At 38.5% G+C, this 18,628-nt stretch overlaps 2 protein-coding genes across 4 annotated transcripts in view; one reads left to right on the top strand and one right to left on the bottom strand.

Moving 5' to 3' along the window:
- The window catches only part of AMPD3 (adenosine monophosphate deaminase 3), a 32,129-nt gene extending 28,374 nt beyond the window's left edge, over positions 1 to 3,755 (top strand). Inside the window, exon 14 of one of the 2 annotated variants that reach the window (XR_007889773.1) lies at positions 32 to 124. Coding sequence is in view for 1 of the 2 variants with exons in the window: in XM_051622174.1 (XP_051478134.1) it covers positions 32 to 208 (177 nt within the window). In the remaining variant the exon portion in view is untranslated. Of the gene's footprint in view, positions 1 to 31 lie in introns of both variants that reach the window. The other variant, XM_051622174.1, reaches the window with a different exon arrangement.
- A 2,434-nt stretch (positions 3,756 to 6,189) lies between these two features.
- On the bottom strand, positions 6,190 to 18,275 carry RNF141 (ring finger protein 141). 2 transcript variants are annotated; one of them, XM_051622180.1, is made up of 6 exons: positions 18,188 to 18,275; positions 16,616 to 16,812; positions 14,985 to 15,093; positions 13,832 to 14,013; positions 10,583 to 10,690; positions 6,190 to 9,491 (listed from the first exon to the last, which is right to left on the bottom strand). In XM_051622180.1, exons 2-6 carry the CDS (start codon positions 16,795 to 16,797, stop codon positions 9,341 to 9,343), a joined length of 732 nt encoding a protein of 243 aa, XP_051478140.1. In that variant the 5' UTR covers positions 16,798 to 16,812; positions 18,188 to 18,275; the 3' UTR covers positions 6,190 to 9,340. The 2 variants fall into 2 exon arrangements, with proteins under 2 accessions (XP_051478140.1, XP_051478139.1); XM_051622179.1 differs by having other exon boundaries at positions 16,616 to 16,815; positions 18,188 to 18,270.
- Positions 18,276 to 18,628: the final 353 nt, after the last annotated feature.

Below are 18,628 nucleotides of genomic sequence, written 5' to 3'. Positions count from 1 at the left end.
TCTTCCTTTCTATGTTTAACCCCATTCACAGGAGAAACAGAAATTCTTAGGGGTGAATTTCTATAAAGAAGGGCCTGAAGGAAATGATATTCGAAAGACAAATGTTGCACAGATCCGGATGGCCTTCAGGTATGAGACACTGTGCAATGAGCTTAGTTTCCTGTCTGATGCTATGAGAACAGAAGAGATTTCTACACTGTCGAAGTAGTTACAAACTCAAGGAAACCAGAAGATTTCATTCCTAAGCAGGATAAGTTGCAAATTAACATGGAATTATCTGTCGTTGATGCTACCAAGACGTAAGTGAACAGTACAAGGTAAAACAGAGTATTTGTGGAAGATGAAGAGTATTTGCTGCTACCTTTTACTGAATTATTCTCATTGCAAAAATTTCAGTTTCTACTGTCTTTCTAAGATTGCTGTAAATAGTAAATGCAAACTCAGAATCCTGTAATACTTGTTTCATACTGTCTTAACTGTGCACTGTACTGTAGCTTGGAAAACAAAAGAGAGTATTCATAGCACATCAGTGATACACACCTTAGGACTGTGCAGATGCTGGCAGCAGACAGGCACCTTTTTGTCCTGCTCGTCTCAGTAGCAGTCATGGCAGTTAACACTTAGAAGCTTATCCCTTTATTCATTTGCAGTTTGTATGAGGTGCATAATTTTGAGGCTACCCTTTCATTCTGGAAGGTGTTCTGACAGTTTTTATCTTACTGTTTCAACAGTTACACTGGAAAACAAGAAAAACCAAATTCTGTTAGTCTTGATTTATGACTAATTAATTTACGTAGGATGTCTGTGAAGAACAGCAGATTAATGCTTTTTAATCTAGTAAGCAGAAAACATGGTGTCAAAATCATCACTATTGTACATTGTAATAATACATCTAAATATATAACGAAAACTTTGCCTTGAAAGTTGAGAACTTTTGTATTGCTTTGTAATGGGAATGTGTGGATATGCCAGTTCAAATTACTTGAAAATTTGTGCAGATAATTTTGGTTGCATGTAAAGGGAAATTTTTACTTGAACAAAGGAAGTGTTCTTATGAATCAGCGGTAGAAACTCCAGACCTGGGTTCTGGTCCTACTTCTGACATCTTTTTACACCTTTGTGTTTGTATTTTAGTCAGTTAGAGTTGAATGAACAGTCAAACTGTCTAAAGACCACTTGAAACGTGTCATTTCCTATCATGTTATGTTAAACTGTTTATGATGCGGTGGCTGGTAAAAACAGCTACTGGAATATTTATCACTTTTTTTTTCTATTTGGTCACATTCTTAAGACATAGTACTACTAATTCAGAAAGGACTGAAGGTAATTACACAATACTGTGTTATTATATATGTTATGTTGTTATAATGTAGAAGTTTCATGTAGTTTCACACCAAAAAAGACTTGAAGCTAGGGGCAGCAGAGGATATTGATGCCTGCAAGTCTAACTTTACATTACTTGATTTACAGGCCTCTAGTCCCTAAGGTAGGATCTTGAGCCTACAGTTAGAGACCTGGGCATCTAATATAGCACACAGGGAGGTCAGGCATCTTAGAACAGTAATTCAGAATGAATGCATAAAAAGCAAATAATGAATACTAGCCAGTCAAGCCTCACTAGACCTATAACCCTGCATGGTTTACTATATCAGATGTCTTGTGCCACTTGTATTTCTTTGGCCAGGCTGTTGTCTTGGGCAGCTACATCCTTTCTTTCAAGAGCTGATCAGGTCTCACTTTCCCTTATAAATGCAGCCAGAGTAGCAGTGGTGACAACCAGTACCAAACAGCTCATTAATGGCATAAATGTGTATATGCATTGAAGACATACACTTTCCCCTTAGGCTGTGGCAGTTCAAAGCTCTACCTACAGGGACACTTTCTTTCATGTACCTGCTATCCTGAATGGTGATTGCAGGGAAATGGCACCAAAGTAAGGGAAGGAGGAATTCCCTTTCACCTCCTGTCAGAGAGAGGCAGAGAGAGATTAAATAAGTAGGTCCTTATGAAGCAGCCTGGGTATAAGGCTGCTTGCTCCAAGGCAGACCTAGGCACAGGAGCCAAGTTCTGGCCACCCAGTCACCATTAAAGTTAGCCAGTGTCCTGCACAGGGAGCAGTAGTGATTGCAGATGTTCTGCTACCAAAATATGGTTGCAGACAGGCTGTGGGAGACTTGACTTCAGCTCTTCAGTGACCTAGCCTAATGTCTGCACTGTTCAACTGGTGCCAGATTTTGTATTCCTTGTGCACCTAGAAGTCGTGTGAAACCGTGCTAAGCTGCTCACCTGTATGATCATGAAATTGTCCAAAGCTCTAAGTCAACACTGCCTATTGGTCTCAATGTTAGTGGCTCAAATAATGCGTTATCAGGTAGTTTTCTTAGGATGGAGTCTGAAAATAGTGGTTCAGGCATTTTAGCTGTGTAAAATACAGACCTCATTTCATTAGTACAATTTACTAATAAATTGTTATCCACATAGCATTATTTACATAAGAAAAGCATCTGTGTCCAGGCTAAATAAAAAAATATTTCATTTGAAGAAATGAAGTATTTTTACCTAATAAACATTGCTTTACTTGGGTTGCTTCACCTGAAGAGTACTGTAAAGTACTGCTTTTGTTGTTACTTAGATTTTTTGTTTAGTTTTCTGAATATTATACCAGATTTTTGTATGCTTAATACCTTTTCAGATTTCCTTACCTCACACACATCAGGTTCTAATGTCTGTAGCTCTTATTAAAGAATAAAGCAAAACTGGATTTGAATATTCAGTTAATGGACAGAAATTGGGATTTTTACAACAATAACAGTAACACACAAGAGGCCACGACCACAAGTTCTGCTTTCTGTGCTTCCTTGTGTGCTGCTTTACGGATAAATTGAGCTAATAATGTTATACTTAAGGAAACCAATCATCCACAGTAGCTTCCACTACTACGTCTCTTCTGGTAATCTTTTAATTAGGCAAATGTTATTGATTCTCAAGTTCAGTTCTTAAACTTCAGCTTTTTCTGTTCTTTTAAAAGTTGCATTTTTGTTCTAATGTATGGCTGTACAAAATACCCTTGCACTCTTAGGCTGTGTGTGCAAAGAAGGGCAGATGCAGTGTTCAAGTGTTAATGACATCTGAACTACTCTTGTACATGTTTGCTCAAATGCTCAAGACAGGGCAGTGGCTGATTCCTCCCCTGCCCCCTGACAGTGTTGAGAGCAAACCTGGCTACACCACAGCTTGTGTTTTACTCAAAGAGGAAATAGAAGGAACTAGAAGGACATCATTGTAAATGGTGATTGGGAAGGGTGTTGCTTCAGAATGGGGACATATCCTATTTTCTCACCATTTCATTGGTGTTAAGGTTCAAACATTGTTCAAGATGTCCTTAAATCTGTTTGCTCAAGAGCATTTTAGTTTCACCTGACATAAATTATGTATTTGATGTTTACAACATATCTGAACAATTTCTAGTGATGCTCCTCCTTTGATACTTTAGCAAACTTCAGGCATTTACTCTGCCACTAGATAGTAATTTTTTTTCTCACCCCAGAACTATGTTATCTTCTTGTATCATTGTTCTTTGCTTGTGGCTAAACCTTTCTGTTCTATTTGCCTAGTTAAAATGTCAGTCTCAAAAAGGTGGGAGTGGGGAAGGATGTCTGTAAAAATGGCTTTCTTTCTGTGCCTGCACTAAATTATGTTTATCTTTTGCCTCTTGTGGAAGCATTAAACATTACACAAATAAATTATAAAAAACATGGTTAGGGTTTGTGTGTGTGTATACCTCAATAAAATTGTAGCTGCTCAAAATCTCCACATTTAAGAATAAAAACCTATGCAAATAACTGTTAGAAAATCGAAACAAAAAATAAGGTCTACCACAGCATGAGAACTGAAAAAGAAGCAACAGCAGAGATAGAGAAGATAATAAGCAATATTTAGAGGGAAGAAATAGCTTACCTAACTTAAAGGAATGCACTGTTAATGGAAACAAACAGAACCTGGCATTAAGTCCTGAGGTGAAATTGTATTGCAGGGCTGGCCCCACTGTCCCTTGGAGCCCTGGTTCCTTGCTCATGCAAACTGGGCATCAGAGTAGTCATGCAGCACCTCTTCCTGATCCTGGAGCCTCATCTTAACATTAAACAGAGTCAAAACACATGAATTTGGGAGCAGGAAAGCAGTTCTGACACTCACAGTTGAAACAATTTAACCAATACACAGAACAGCTTGATCTGACAAAAAAGAACTCAACTAAGAAGCCAACAAGTATCAAAGTGAAATTAAATAACTAACATCAACATACACATGCTGCTCCAGTCAAGATGACTTCTGAGGAAAAGGAGTTTAAGACAGATTGGTTTCTTCAGTAGGAAATGTAATAAAGATTATTTTGATGTAGAATGTGTCTTTCTATACACACTATTTATTTCTGTACACAAACAGCACAACAGTACAGATTCACCTGTAACTGAAGAATGTGTACTTCTCTGTCATACCTCTCAAAGCACTAAATATCAGCATTAAGCATCAGAGTGTGTGTGTATATATATATATAAAAAAAAATAGTGAGACACCAATACTGCTAATTCATTAATCATTAACTGTAACTAACAGGTACCATCTCATATAAAAAATATTTTTTGGACAGTGTTAAATTTGGTTGGAACCACATTATCATGGAATCATAGAGCCTTGTATCAAAACTCCTTGTTCCACGTACAATCAAATTCCAGAAGGGCAGGTTCCTGACTAATTTAAGGTAAAATTAATGAAAACACCTTGCATTTTTAAATAGCACTTTGAACCAAAGAAGAGTGCTCACTTAGTTACCTGTTGAATAGTATTCTTTGATGCACCAGACTCACACTGGGCAAAGTTCCTCCCGAGTTCACAAACTGGCAATTTTTAAAGGAAAATTATTTCAGGCTTAAAAACCCATGCCCAGTATTTAATATTTTAACTTTGATAGGTTAGTGAGGTAAGTTAGCAATAAAGTTAGTGAAGTTAGCTTAGCAGTAGAAAAGGAATCACTTGCTAATTAACATCTTAGCTCAGATACAAAGAATCAGTCGTCCACTAGAACATGGCTAACTGGAGATCATACCCTGCTGCTACCCATAGCAGCAGAAGAACTAGGCCTTAGAATCAAATACCTGAAGAAATGACAATTAAAAAAAAAATCCATTTTGAAATTACTAGTTTTAAGATCCCATTAAAAGAAAGCAGAATTCCATCCACCTGTTTAAAACAGATGAAGATAAAACTTTATGGTAAGCTGTCTTCATAAGCAGTTTAAAACCAGAAAAACCAAGAAAATAACTAATTACTATAATATTAAGTCACAATGTAATTAATTCCATTGTAGAGCATGTGTATTCAGTGATTACAAAATTAAACAACACATACATGCTGCCTCAAGAATTAAGGCCAGGCAGGTTAACAAAGCTCCTTGAAGCTTTAAAGGAAAGATACATGTTAAATATGCCATCTTCCTCTAAAAAAAAGAAACAAGTGCATTACATTAATATGGTGTGTAAACTGAAAACCTAGTAACCATAAACATTTGTTAATTCTTCCAGTACACCTACCTCCTGGCATCTCTGTCAACTGGTAAGTTTTACAGTTTTAATTTCCTGATCTGTTGATGAATTCCTCTTCCATTTCTCACTTGGCTGTGAAATATTTGAACAGATAAACCAAGTAACTAGACAGAGGAAACAGTTACATTAATTTTATACTTCTAGTCTTACTAAACCAAGAAAAATCTGGGAAGAAGGAATACTCCAAACCTTCATATTCTTTAATTTTAAATACTATCAGAAAGACAATGGAGTGACTTGAGGCAAAAAGGAAATCACACTTTGCTGAATAAAAATAAATTAAAAAAAAACCCTTTCCCCAAAGAAACCTGCTTCTCAATACTGTACTTTTAAGAAGCAGAGTTGTTTAATTTTTCTCATAATTGCAGCATGTTCCCATTCTTTGCTTTGACAAAAGAAAACCAGAAGAATCACAGGAAGTCTTTTGGCAGAGCTGCATTTAAGCTACCTTGTTGATACCACACTGCAACATTTAAGTGACACCTGACTCACACTGGCATACTTTTTAGCACACCACCTGTACAATGGAATTGTATTTAGATGAAAATACAGTTTTCAGACTTTTGTGTTATTAAAGTCAAGAGCTTCCTTAAGCTTAAAAGAACTCTGACATTTTTTCCAAAGTAACTTTATTGCACAATTTATACACAAAATTTAATATACAGGAATGTCCTTAACTATTAATACAATCTATAATGTGTAAATTACAATTTCACATTAAACCTGTAAGAAATCTTAACACAAGAAAGTTTAGTTTGTTCTAATGCCCCCACCAACAGCTTTTCACAGTAATTCCCATTTTCAAGGTCTGCCTTCTGGAACACATTGCCATGTCCCTGCCAATGGAATTCCTTTTCCAAAATTGTGAAATGTAGCACTTCAGACTAGATAATACCAATCAGTACTAAATTACTAGTTTTTCAGTGTTAAAGTTCCTATTATCCCATATAACATACAGTACGTATATTTTACAAGGCACACATTACAGTACCTACATCACAGCAGTGTGAATTACAGCAACTTAATTTAAAAAAAGCTATACAGAATACAAAGTTTACTTTTTCACTATTTAAATATTTTCACTTTCATTTATATTGTAATTGCAGGTGTCATTATGCTGCAATTAACAACCTATTTGCATAATTATAAAATTACATCTTAAGAAGTTCATGTCAGTTCTCAGCAGAAAGTCAACTTACAAAATGTCAGTTTAGAAGTACAATTCTTGAAATACTTGCAGAACAAAGTTAGCTTGAAGCTTTAATTTAGATGCTCCTTCCGTTCCAGTGATATAAAAAGTTTAAAAAATTCAAAGGTTATTTTCAAGTTCTGAACATGGACTAATGCAAGCTCAAAAAGCACAAAGAAACCAAACTGGAGTATGATTGGGAATATCTGCAAATATTTTAGTGGAAAATTCGTGACCATTAACTATTTTCAGCCCAAATGACAACTGTCTTTATACAACCAACCACTCCACACATTTTCTGAAGGGTATCTCTTTGATAAAAAAAGGATTAAGAAAGGGAAAAATAATTATAAGCTATATACATTATTAAATTGATTTTTCAATAGTTAAATACAGATTTACACATTAAGCCACACTGGCTTTTAGATGATATACACGAGAAAAGTATGTTGCTTATCTGTCCTAATGTCTATGACAAATTTGACAACTGTGCCATAAGCCAAGCTCAAATGGGTGCCATATGCTATCCATGTTCCTTAACAAACAGATGTGTAGTAGAGAAATTCTCAAGATCTAGTCCCCAGTATAACTAAAGTATTTTGTAGCCAATCAAGAAAAGTAACCCAAATGTGCATATCTACATGTGCACATGCTTTTTACTTCAGATCCTGTCTATGATAAAAGACCTTAGACTTATGGCATCATCGAACTTTAAGTACAGTAATCATAGAATCACAGAATGGTTTGGGTTGGAAGGGACCTTAAAGACCATTAGTTCCAACCCCCTGCATGGGCACAGACACCTTCCACTAGATCAGGTTGCTCAGAGCCCCATCCAACCTGCCCTTGAACACTTCCAGGGATGGGGCTTCCACAACTTCCCTGGGCAACCTGTTTCAGTGTCTCACCACCCTCACACTAAAGAATTTCCTCCTAATGTCTAACATAAATCTCCCCTCTTCCAGTTTTGATCCATTACTTCTTGTCCTCTCACTACAAGCCCTTGTAAAAAGCCCCTCCTCAGCTTTCCTGGTGCCCCTTCAGGTACTGGAAGGCCACTATAAGGTCTCCCCGGAGCCTTCTCTTCTCTAGGCTGAACAGCCCCAGCTCTCTCAGCCTGTCCTTGTAGGAGAGCTGCTCCAGCCCTCTGATCATCTTTGTGGCCTTCTCTGGACTTGCTCCATGAGCTCCATGTCCTTCTTGTGTTGGGGGCAGTCTTAAAGTAAGCAAGATTTATGCTGATACTCCTACATGCTATACTTGAGTATTTCTCACTCAATAGCCTCAAGCTAAAGGAGTATTATTTGTTAATATATATTAAAAAAATCATTAATGATCTACAATAGCAGTTAATTTTCAAAACACTATTTATGTGTAAAAGGCTTAAGAATGGGTTTCCCAAACAATAACAATTTATTTTAGACTGCCTAAACTCAGCTCTTTAAAGATTCTGCTAGACACAGAAATACACTGTTGCACTCTAGTTGTGATATCCCTTTTCCCAAGTTGTCACATGCACATCTCAACGGCAACATATTGTGTTTCTCTCTGCTACATAGAAGCATATTGCACTTGTAGATAAGAAACCACAGCACCCTTACTTAGATTATCACTTTGTAACTCTTAGTACACCTTATAACTCTGACTTCATCACTTCAAAACTCAAAGAGAAGCAGATAAAACGATAGAATCAGACCAAACTACATCTTAACAGCCAATTCAAATAAAGTAATTCTGTTCAGATATGCCTAATGTTTAAAAACAATTTTGGCTGTTCTTGATCAAAAGTCTGTAAAGAAACTGATTAACTATTTTTTTAGGATTGTGTATGAAACTCTTTAATGTTTCCAAGCTAATAAGACTATGCTAAATATAATATTTTTTAAAATATTCTGATATAAAATCTTGTTAGATGTATAAAGGGAAGTGCACGAGTACATTTACAGAGCTGCCTACACTATCCATACCAGATTTAAAAGAACACTAGAACTCGTAACACATCAGATTGAAATCAGTATCTATAAACACTAAAAGCAGCAATAACTGGTTACTCAATAACAGGCAGTGGAACATCTTCAGGTGTCAGTAGTAAAATTTCAAATGAATAATCACTAGTGCTAACTCACCTTTATTCACATTTGCCATGAAACTAAAAGGGACTGCTTTTAAGGATAAGAACTGTGACGTCAAGCCATCTGACATAGTTCATCTTCTGTAGCAGTACACTGGGATGTTCAAACAGCAGTTAGCAGTTGTAATTGTGGTGCTAGAAATGGCTTCATCTAGTAGTTGAATCGTTAATTAATATCAAGAGTTGTTGTTAAAATAAACTTGGTTAACGATCAAAGAGTTTACTGAAAGTACAGATGAATAATGAAGACTGCACACACACACTGGCTTCTATACTCTGTGTTTTAAAAGAGCAGCGTAGAGGCACAGCAGCCAAGAAGAGAAGATGAACTGTGGAAGAACTGCAATGAGAGGTAAAAACAGATGTTTATGAAAACAAAAGCTTCAAGTGCTTCTGTTATTATCAGTTTGTTGGCTGTTGTCAGGGTCTGTGAGGCTGCCCTGCCTCATCTACCATGTTAAGTATGTAAGTAGCCACATCATCTTCTGTAGGTGCGTCTGAGACCACCCAAGAATCACCTGCCCCAGTCACTTGCCGACGGCAGACAGGACAGCTTCTGTGACGGTCACTCCTGTTAGGAAGTCAGAGAAATTAGTATTTTTCACTGATGGCCAAAAAAAGCCAAAAGACCCCCCCCAAAAGCAAAAAAACCAAACAACCCAGTGAGAACTTGAAGAATAATCAGGTTAACTGGATCAGACCACAAATATATTTTTTGTTTGTTTAAAAACTTTTTGAGGAAGATTGGCCAACAGTTCTGAATGTGGCTACATTCTTCGACAAATTTGGAGGAATGTTCCTCATAATCAAGCTTGTTCAGGTTAAACAGAATACATCCAGCTACCTTTCCAGGCAGTTTAAATGGAAACCCATGGTCTAAACTAATTCTTGCTATCTTCAGACATTCAGCTGAGCTACTTCAGAAACCAGTCCCCATAAGCTTCCTATATAAGGAGAAAAAAGAACCCCTTTCCTGGGTCATTCAGCCCTCTCAAGTTTAGAATTGGTCCCTCAGGTTTTCATCCCCCTCCAACAACTAACTCGGGGGTCCCAAACAATTATGCTTCTGACCTGAGGGCCTCTGTTACATGCCTAGGTTAAGAAGAAATTAGCCTTAAAAATTGAATTTAAAAAAAAGAATGGTATAACTTGAACTTAGTTAAGAGGGCAGTTAATTCATCAGCCCAGATCTCTCTGATAGCTGTTTTGCAAATAACTGGTAAGATAGTCCAACTTGCCTTCATATTTGCATAGTCTTACAAACCATTGATTTTTTCCTTAAAAAGCATTCAATGAGATTATGTGAAGTACAACATGCCAGCATCAGCATATACCCTGTCTTCTCTAGTTTTCAAGCAAGAATACAGTAATTCAATTTTACAAGAATAAAATAAGAAATTACAAAACAAATGCTGAAAGCACCTTCACATCTGTTTTTCCAAAATGAAATTCTTCATAAGATGTCTGCAAATTTTGAAATGTCTTTCCTTCTGCTGCAGTCTCATTTTACTCATGTTTTTTATGTATCATAAGTACATTAGCTTGCCGAGATCTCCAGACATTAAATTATATACGGGAACTAAGGAATCTTGCAGACCAAACTGAAACATCAGATAACCAGTACATATGATAAAACAATGAATATCCTTTAATATGGATTACCATTTATCAATGCATTTCTGGCAGAAACTGTGAGCACATGGTAAGATTAAATCAGCACGCCCATCCATGCAGATGCAACATTCCTCTTCATCTGTCAACTGCTTAACCCTGCAGAAGAGAAGACCATATTTTCTCCCAGGTAACTAAGAAGTTTTAAATTTATGCCCTAGTACCTACACTAGTTACTGCATTTTTCATAATAGTGATGGAGAGAAAGGAACACCTGTGCTTATCTGCAAGGAACTTGTAATTTTGTGAATGGACTAGTTACATCATCCCAGCCCATGTCAGCAGACATAGCCCGAAGCTACCAACAAATAGCAGTAAGTTAACTAAATTAGAAAATGCATTTACTTTTTGTGTCATGTACTTTTGGTGCTGCAAAGGGTTATGCAAATCCTTTTTGATATCAACAAGGAAGTGCGAGAAGTTGTAGCTGTCACATGACTGGGCAAAAGAACAGAAACACTGTTTACACTACAGGCTGGGGAAGAATCTATCTTCCTTTCACAGAGAGTCAAGCTGAAATATTTCATCAGGAACTTTGTCAAGTTTCTGTGTACTGGCTTATATCCTAGATGAAAACACACATGTCAAGAGGATCACTACTAAAATGCATGTTCACTAATGTCACATGCCATGAAAATGCCAAGAGCTAAACTGCTCATTAGATTGAAAAAGCTGGTTTTAGCCTACAATACACTCCTCACAATTGTTCCTTCAAACTAGGCCTCTCTGTCAAGCTGACTGGTATCACAGCTTTTCCAGTTACGCTCCTAGGTGTTCTTGTTGGGCAGGAAAAAACACCAGAAGTTCAAAACTTAAGTCAGTTCCTGGGACAGGCATTTTATCTGTCTTCTCTTTTTTTCCCCCCAAATAATAGATGACTGTATCTAAAGTTCCTAACAGTAGTATCTCAAATATTTGCATTATCAAGACTTCTCAAGCGTGAAAAGAAACAGGTAACCCTAAGCTTTCATTGTCCTAAGGAGACATGCAAAATTCCCTAATTTTATAGTCAGAGCTCACTCCCAAGTCAGCCACATAAGTGTTCTGAAATTTTTAGGTTTTCCCAAAATCCTGATTTGGGAATCCCTTCTGTGACTTGGGGCACAGAGGTAGCATTCTAGAAAGAATGGCATTTCAGGAGAGACAATCCATGCTTGTGACTATTAACCATTATCTTGGGAGCTTGGTATCTTGAGAGCTTGTCAAATACAGAGTAATTTCTTAACTGCACAGATTAGCCAGCGAATGGACAGCAATTAACATGCTTGTGTTTTACGGTTCAGTAGGTCCTTGGAGTTTCCTCTTCATTTACTTTTTGATAAATTACTTTAGAATGCTAGGAGGCTTTTCTTTTAGAATTACAGATGGTGATTTGCAAACAGTGAGGACAAAAGCTTACAACAACTATCTTTTGATTAGCTCACTATGTTCTTTGGACTTTCTCCCTTTCATTTCCCTTCCTCATGCAACTCTGAGTCTCAATTTTTGAGATTTGCTGATGTATATACAATTATACTTAAAATGGATGTTCTATTTATAAAGCTTCTTGAATTTAAGATTTAGCCATAGGACAAAGTTTCTGAAGAAATGGTAAAATACAAGTGTGACAAACTAAGGAAATGCTTGCCTCTTCAATGTCAGAAAACATAAAACACTTAGGGATAGTTTGGTATGCTCTGAATAGGAAGAGGATGTTCTAGAGAAAGGGGGTATTTATTCCAGTGGAACAAGTTAAGATAAGAATGAAAGAATATTTGCTATTTTTGGACAGTGACTGCTAGTTGAAAAATGTCTAAAGGTGAGAAGAATTTGGGCAAATGGGAGGATACAATGGAATAAGAAACAGAAGATTTCCTCAGTGTAAAATACTTTCAGGTGCTTCAGCCTGTATCTTCCTTACTGATTAAAAACATGGGTAAGATACAAGGTAAATTCCAGCATATTAGTAGCATATGAGAAAAGTATGCCCTTTTTTTGTTGCTGTTGTCATTGGTACTACCTCAAGCAATGAAGGCTACAAACACAAAGGATGCTCATCTCCCCATCTCAAAGTCTGAAAATTGAAAAAGAAACTCACCTAGGAAACCTTGTATCTACTTATGGACTTTAGCACTATATGAAGTTGTTTTGCATAAGCATCTGTTTTGGGTTTTTTTTTTGTTGGTCTGTTTAAAGTAAAAGGCCATTTCCAGATACACGTTTTAATGTAAGTGTATTTATCTTTGAGAAATAGTAGGAAAATATACTTCCCCAAACACGTCCACAATTTGCTACCTAATTCTAGCATTTTAATAACTCAGAGCAGCCAATAACTTAAGATTATTTGTTCCCAAACAAGAGAAACAGAAAATTATATGAAAATAACATAATCTGTAGTCCACTGACTCAGAAAAATCAGTGGGCTCTCAGTGATCCCTCTCTCATTCTTTCACCTGGAGTGTGACAGTTAATAAGCTCAGCAACTTGTTCTATTAAAATACATGGCTACTGGCTCTTCACTGGTTGACAGGAACTAAGCCATTTACTACTTCTTCTTATAAAACCTACCTCTACCTCAATTAATGAGTTAGAACTCTGAACTAACTCAGAAAGTTAAAAGTAAGGAATTACTGGTAGCAATATTTCCACATCGAGAGAGGGTGACAGGTTTCTTGCTATTACACTCAGTTTGAACTGAAGTTATTTTGCAGGTGTTGACCTCAGTCTTTTGCTTTTCCTCCAGTTAACAAAGCAGGTTGTCAACATGTGTGAGACAGTTCACATTTTTCCAGTCTTACAAGTTAAATTATTACTGTAATTGACGAGTTTCTAGTGGCAACAGATGGGAACTTTCACATGCCAAAATATAAAAAGAGGAAGAGAAAATTTAAGTAGAACAATAACAAAATCTGTTTAAACAAACACTGTCAAAACCCCTAGATTTGTAGCTGCAGCTGATTCCATTTCCTCCTGTTTCCTTATTCAGGAGATTCAATATATACCATGTTTATACTAGAATTAATCATTAAAACAATGTTTTGAAGCTAAGGTATGGTAGCAACAACAGAATTTCACCCCAGGACACTAGAGCTCTCTTGGGAGAAGTGAATGTGTGCTATTCGTATTTGTGATGATACAAAGTCTGTACCTGCCAAAAGCATGCAGTTTTGATCATAAGGCATTCGTAGTTGAAGTTTTACATACAACTTCCAAAATATTTACGTTGTAACTGTGGTCAGAAGATAGAGTGCATCAAAATACCTTCCCATCCACAAGCTGGCCTGACAAGATGACACAGACATCAAACTCTCAGCAGCTTCTTCAGCAGTACCACTCTGTGCAAGAACTCCTGCTGCTTGACTGGTGATATCTTTATAAAGCTGAACGAACTGATACAAGTTCAAGATTCGGGAAGCTTCCACGATGCCACTTGTTTTATTTATCTTAAGATATTAAGAATTGATAACAATTACATATCAGACTTTTACTTGACACTACTCAAAATTCTTTTGATGCATCTTTGGGATTCTCACAGCAGTAGACAACTTCCCAAGTCCATCCCTCCACTAGTAAATTGCAGTCTGCTTCAATAAGAATTACGACCTCCAAACACAGCTGTTTCATCACGAGGAACCACCACCGTCAGAACTAGTTTTTTAGGGCAAGACAATTACCAGCACTACAAACCTCATGGCTAAAAAAAATTACACTAAACTTAGAACAAATAACGGAATAATCAGTAATTTCAAATTTGAACTTAAAATAGCCTACAGTGATGGCTGTCTTAATGAAAACTAAGAGCAAACAGAAAATTACAAACTGTTTGCTTCAAACAAAGTTTGAGTTGGCTTGGTTGAAACTGCATTTTAAGATTGATCAGTGGATTCAGGACAATGTAAGGGTGTTACTTGATAGCATACAGAGGGGAAAGACCTCTCATCAGAGAGAGCCAACCTCACAATTTTTGTCATGGTCTTCAAACTAAGTTAAATGTCTAACTTTTAGAGAGGCTATCTAAGGAAATAGTTACACTAGTTCAACTAATAATGCTTGGAATTTCTGCCTAACTTAACCACTGTCAAGCCATATAGTTTCCAGTTTGCTGTACTGTTTGATTACCATGGCTTGACCTCACAAATCATCTGAATTCATAACTACTGGGCTGTAAGTGCACCATTGGAAGATATAATTCCTTTATACCTAGTTAAGAAAATGTTTTTATTACCCTGCTTTTTTGCAGAAACTTAGAATTTAGACTTATTTTATCTTAAATAGTATCATTGAATACACCATCTGTATAAAAATATATATTCAAAATATATGTAGCAATTGTTGGATTTTACCAATAAAAGTGACAGTCCTCAAATATCTGTTCACAAAACCCCCACCAAATTAAAATGTGCAACAATCTTACTTTAGTACATATTATCCGAACGATCACCTTCCAGAAAGCAGAAGCATCAGAACCAGGCTGCACTTCAAATAACAGATGTTTGTCTTGTCCAGAAGCCAATTTTTCAGTACTGAAATAAAGAAACACCAGTTTTACAACATGTTTTAGAGATGCAAAGATCAGCAACCTCAGCTATTGTTCACTTATGTTCTCTTTATCCTTAAAGAGGTATTATCAATTCTGCCCAGAGACGTGAAATTAAAGAGTAATTACCTTCTTAGCATGTCATTAAATATAAAATGCACAGTCTATTTCTCTTTAAATTGCAGAGTAAACTTCAGAAAATGATGTGCAAGTGTTTTGATCCAAAATCAGCAAGTGTCCTTTACAGACATTTTAACTTGTATATGTATCTTTCACTGTTTATTAAAGTAATCATACCATCTTTCGGTCCAATCTAAAAAGATTATTTCCTTATTATGTATATAAAAAAACATGCACGTTTAATATAATCCAGATGCAGATGCAGATTAATATAATGCATAATATGCAGATGACGTGCATTTTTGTTAGTATATATTAATGATGCAGACAGGTGGAAGCTTCAGGTGACCTAGAGATTTTTGGGTGTTTTATATTTTTTTTAAATGGAACACAGACTCAGAGGTCTATTCCATAAGAATCAGAACAAGCTATGTTACATTCAGACTTAAGTAAACACTGCAAAGAAATTGAAAAAAACTTCACTTGAATAACAATTATATTTTTTGAGTTGATTATACTGAGATATGCTTAAATTCTCATGCAAAGCATGAAGTAATGTTCTTTAAAATGTATTTATGTGTCTACCTAGAAGACAGCTATCTGTTCTTGAAGGTCATTCATAAAAGTATGACACTGTGTAAGGTAATTTCTAAACTGAACATGAATCACATTGTAGTTAAATATTCAACATTGTCAAAAGCCACACACTACAAACTTCATTTTCAGCCTGTAATTTACCACTTCCTATCTTTTTATATCATAAATACTGGGTAAAAAGACAACTCTTCTTTTTGTTAATTTCCTTTTAACATCCATGTACCAGTCAAACAAAAAGCAGGCTATGAAAAATCTTACTTCTGCAACCTTTTGGTGGGGATTATCTTGATCACTGGATGCAGTAGTATCATCTTTAATAAGGAAGAGCATTGCATGTCCAGAGAGGTGGGAGAAATGGTCACAAACAGTTCTGTCTCAGGACCTACCTTCTTAGTGTATCTGTACTTTATAGGGCTCATATTGCTAGTTCCAACCAAAAGTGATGGGCAGAGAGGAAGCAGCATTGCATCTTTAGGTGGTTGGCAGAGAGGGAAAGGGTAAGTGAGACAGGTAACACTAACAAAAAGATTCTGCTAAACATCTACCTCTTGTGAACTTCTAAGAGAGAAGCAACACTTGGCTGAAAGAAGAATACTGGAGAAAAAGGAATTTAAGGAGGAAAAATGGCTTTGGTTTTGAAGTGTAATTACAACCATCACAGAAGCTTTAAGAACTGAAAGAAACATTTCAAAACCGGATGGCAAGTTCTGGTTTAGCCAGCACAGAAGAATATATTGCATACAAGGTCTCTGTAAAACATGAAAAAAAGAAGAAAACAAAGTAAGGCTTACACATCATTAAGTTCAGCTACTCTTCCCAGAAACTCTTCGTATGTTAGGAAACCACTTTCTTGAACCAAGGAGGCATGCTTTGCTACTTTTTCTGGCAACTTATTAATTACAGTTTGTGTGTGGTTTGAAATTTGTTGACCCATGGTGCAGCTCTTCACCTCAGTTCCGTAGGACGTTCTCATTCACTTGTAGAGCCTCTGCTAAAAATATTTTAAAGAGTTACATTTGTGTGCTTTATGAATGGCTACTCCCTCATTTCTTTTAGTGTAAGAGTTTAGGTACCTGCTAACCAGTCTAATTATTCTACAATAACATAACTTGCACGGTCAAATCAGAAACAAAGCAGAACACTCAGAACAGCCTGGAATGTGGGACTAACTTTAGAAAAATGTACTATTTTGCTTATAGCAGTACTTATATTAGAGGAAAGTTTTCACACAGATTTTGCAGCATTCTTCCTGGTAAACCAAGGAATCCAGATGAGTGTAAACCAATTTAGAAGTCTCTGTATTTGCACGAAACATTCAAATTTAGAGTCTACTACAGAACTGATTTGCTCACAACTTATTTTACCTTTCCTTTACGCTCATATCTTTTTCCCCAAAATTCTGCATAAGGACCCACCCTACATCTCCTGATTCAGTTTTTATCCAATTCTTCCTCTTGATCCCTCTCATTTGACATTCCCCAAATTTCTGCTTTTTTGTCCTGAAATACCACTATTATGATATTTCACATAAGAGAATAAACTTCTAACATCTGAATTTTGACCTATTTCTGGCCTCAGACAGGTGTGTTTCCACTCGAGTCACTTGTCTCCTTCCAAGCCACCCTGCAATCATCTCCTCTTCTGCTATCTACACCTAGCATTTGCCGAGCACACGCCCAGAAGATACACTTGAAGCCCAGCCTCTCCACAGCACAACCTTTCACCCCTCAAACACAGCTCATCCTGGATCTTCCCGTCTTGGTGCGCTCCCTCCAGCTGGAACGCTGTCTCTCCCCGAGGAACCAAAATGACACGCGTGACCCTACTGAGCTAGGAACACAAGCCTGCATCACAGAAAAGTTTGGACAAAAGAAGCCCGCAGAGACGTTAGCAGGAGTGTCTCCCGCTGTGTATCCTTCAGCGCAAGCACTACAAGGGTCACACACAGGCAGCCCGGCTGCGCCGCTCCCTTCCCGGCCCCTCCGGCACAGGACGAGGAGCAGCGGCTGCCGCCCTCCCCACCCCCGCCCGCGTTCAACCGTCACCAACGGCCGCGCTCGCGACAGGCCGCGCGCCCGGCCCGGCCGCCTCACGCTCGCCCCGCCCGGCCCGGCGGGGCCCGGGGGCCGCTCCCCCGCCCTTCCCCCGCGGCCGCCGGCCCCGCGGTGACCGGCACCCGGCCCCTCGCGCCCCGGCGGGGGCAGCGGCCAGGCCCGGCTCGGCGCTTGGGACTTTGCTCAGGGCGCCCGCACGCAACGGCTTCCTCGGCCCCGGGCCTTGCGCTCCCGGCAAGGCGCCGAGACTGCGGGCCAGGAGCCTCCCCCGGGGGGCCCGCAGACGGAGGGCCCCGCCAGCAAGCTCACCGCAGCGCCCCGGCATCCTGCTCGCCGCCGCCCGACGGGCACCGCAGCGGGGCCGCTCCCGCGCGCCCCGGCCCTGGGCGAGCGGCGCAGGCGCGGCGCGCGGGGGTGACGGCAGCGCGGGGCGCGCAGGTGCCGGGAGGCGGCGGGAGAGCGGCCCGGGCGGGGGTAGCGCGGCTTAGGGGCTGCTCAGTGGAGTTGTGTGTGTCTGCCGTGGTGGGGTCATCACAGGCTGGCAGCCGCTGGTGCCAGCCCTGCCAGCACAGCCAGGGGTGGAGGGGAAGGGAGCATCCTGGCTCGAGGGGAGGATATGGGAGTTGGATGCCTGTGGCAAAGGTCGGTGCTCGCTGACCTTTTCACAAAAAAATACCCAGCGCTCATAAATTATAGCAAGTCATTTAGAAACAGAAATCCTAGAACATCCTCCAGGTCATCCACATCCTG

Source organism: Apus apus, chromosome 5 (assembly GCF_020740795.1).
Source record: "Apus apus isolate bApuApu2 chromosome 5, bApuApu2.pri.cur, whole genome shotgun sequence".
Classification (NCBI taxonomy): domain Eukaryota; kingdom Metazoa; phylum Chordata; class Aves; order Apodiformes; family Apodidae; genus Apus; species Apus apus.
This window is presented reverse-complemented; position numbering and strand designations above follow the sequence as displayed.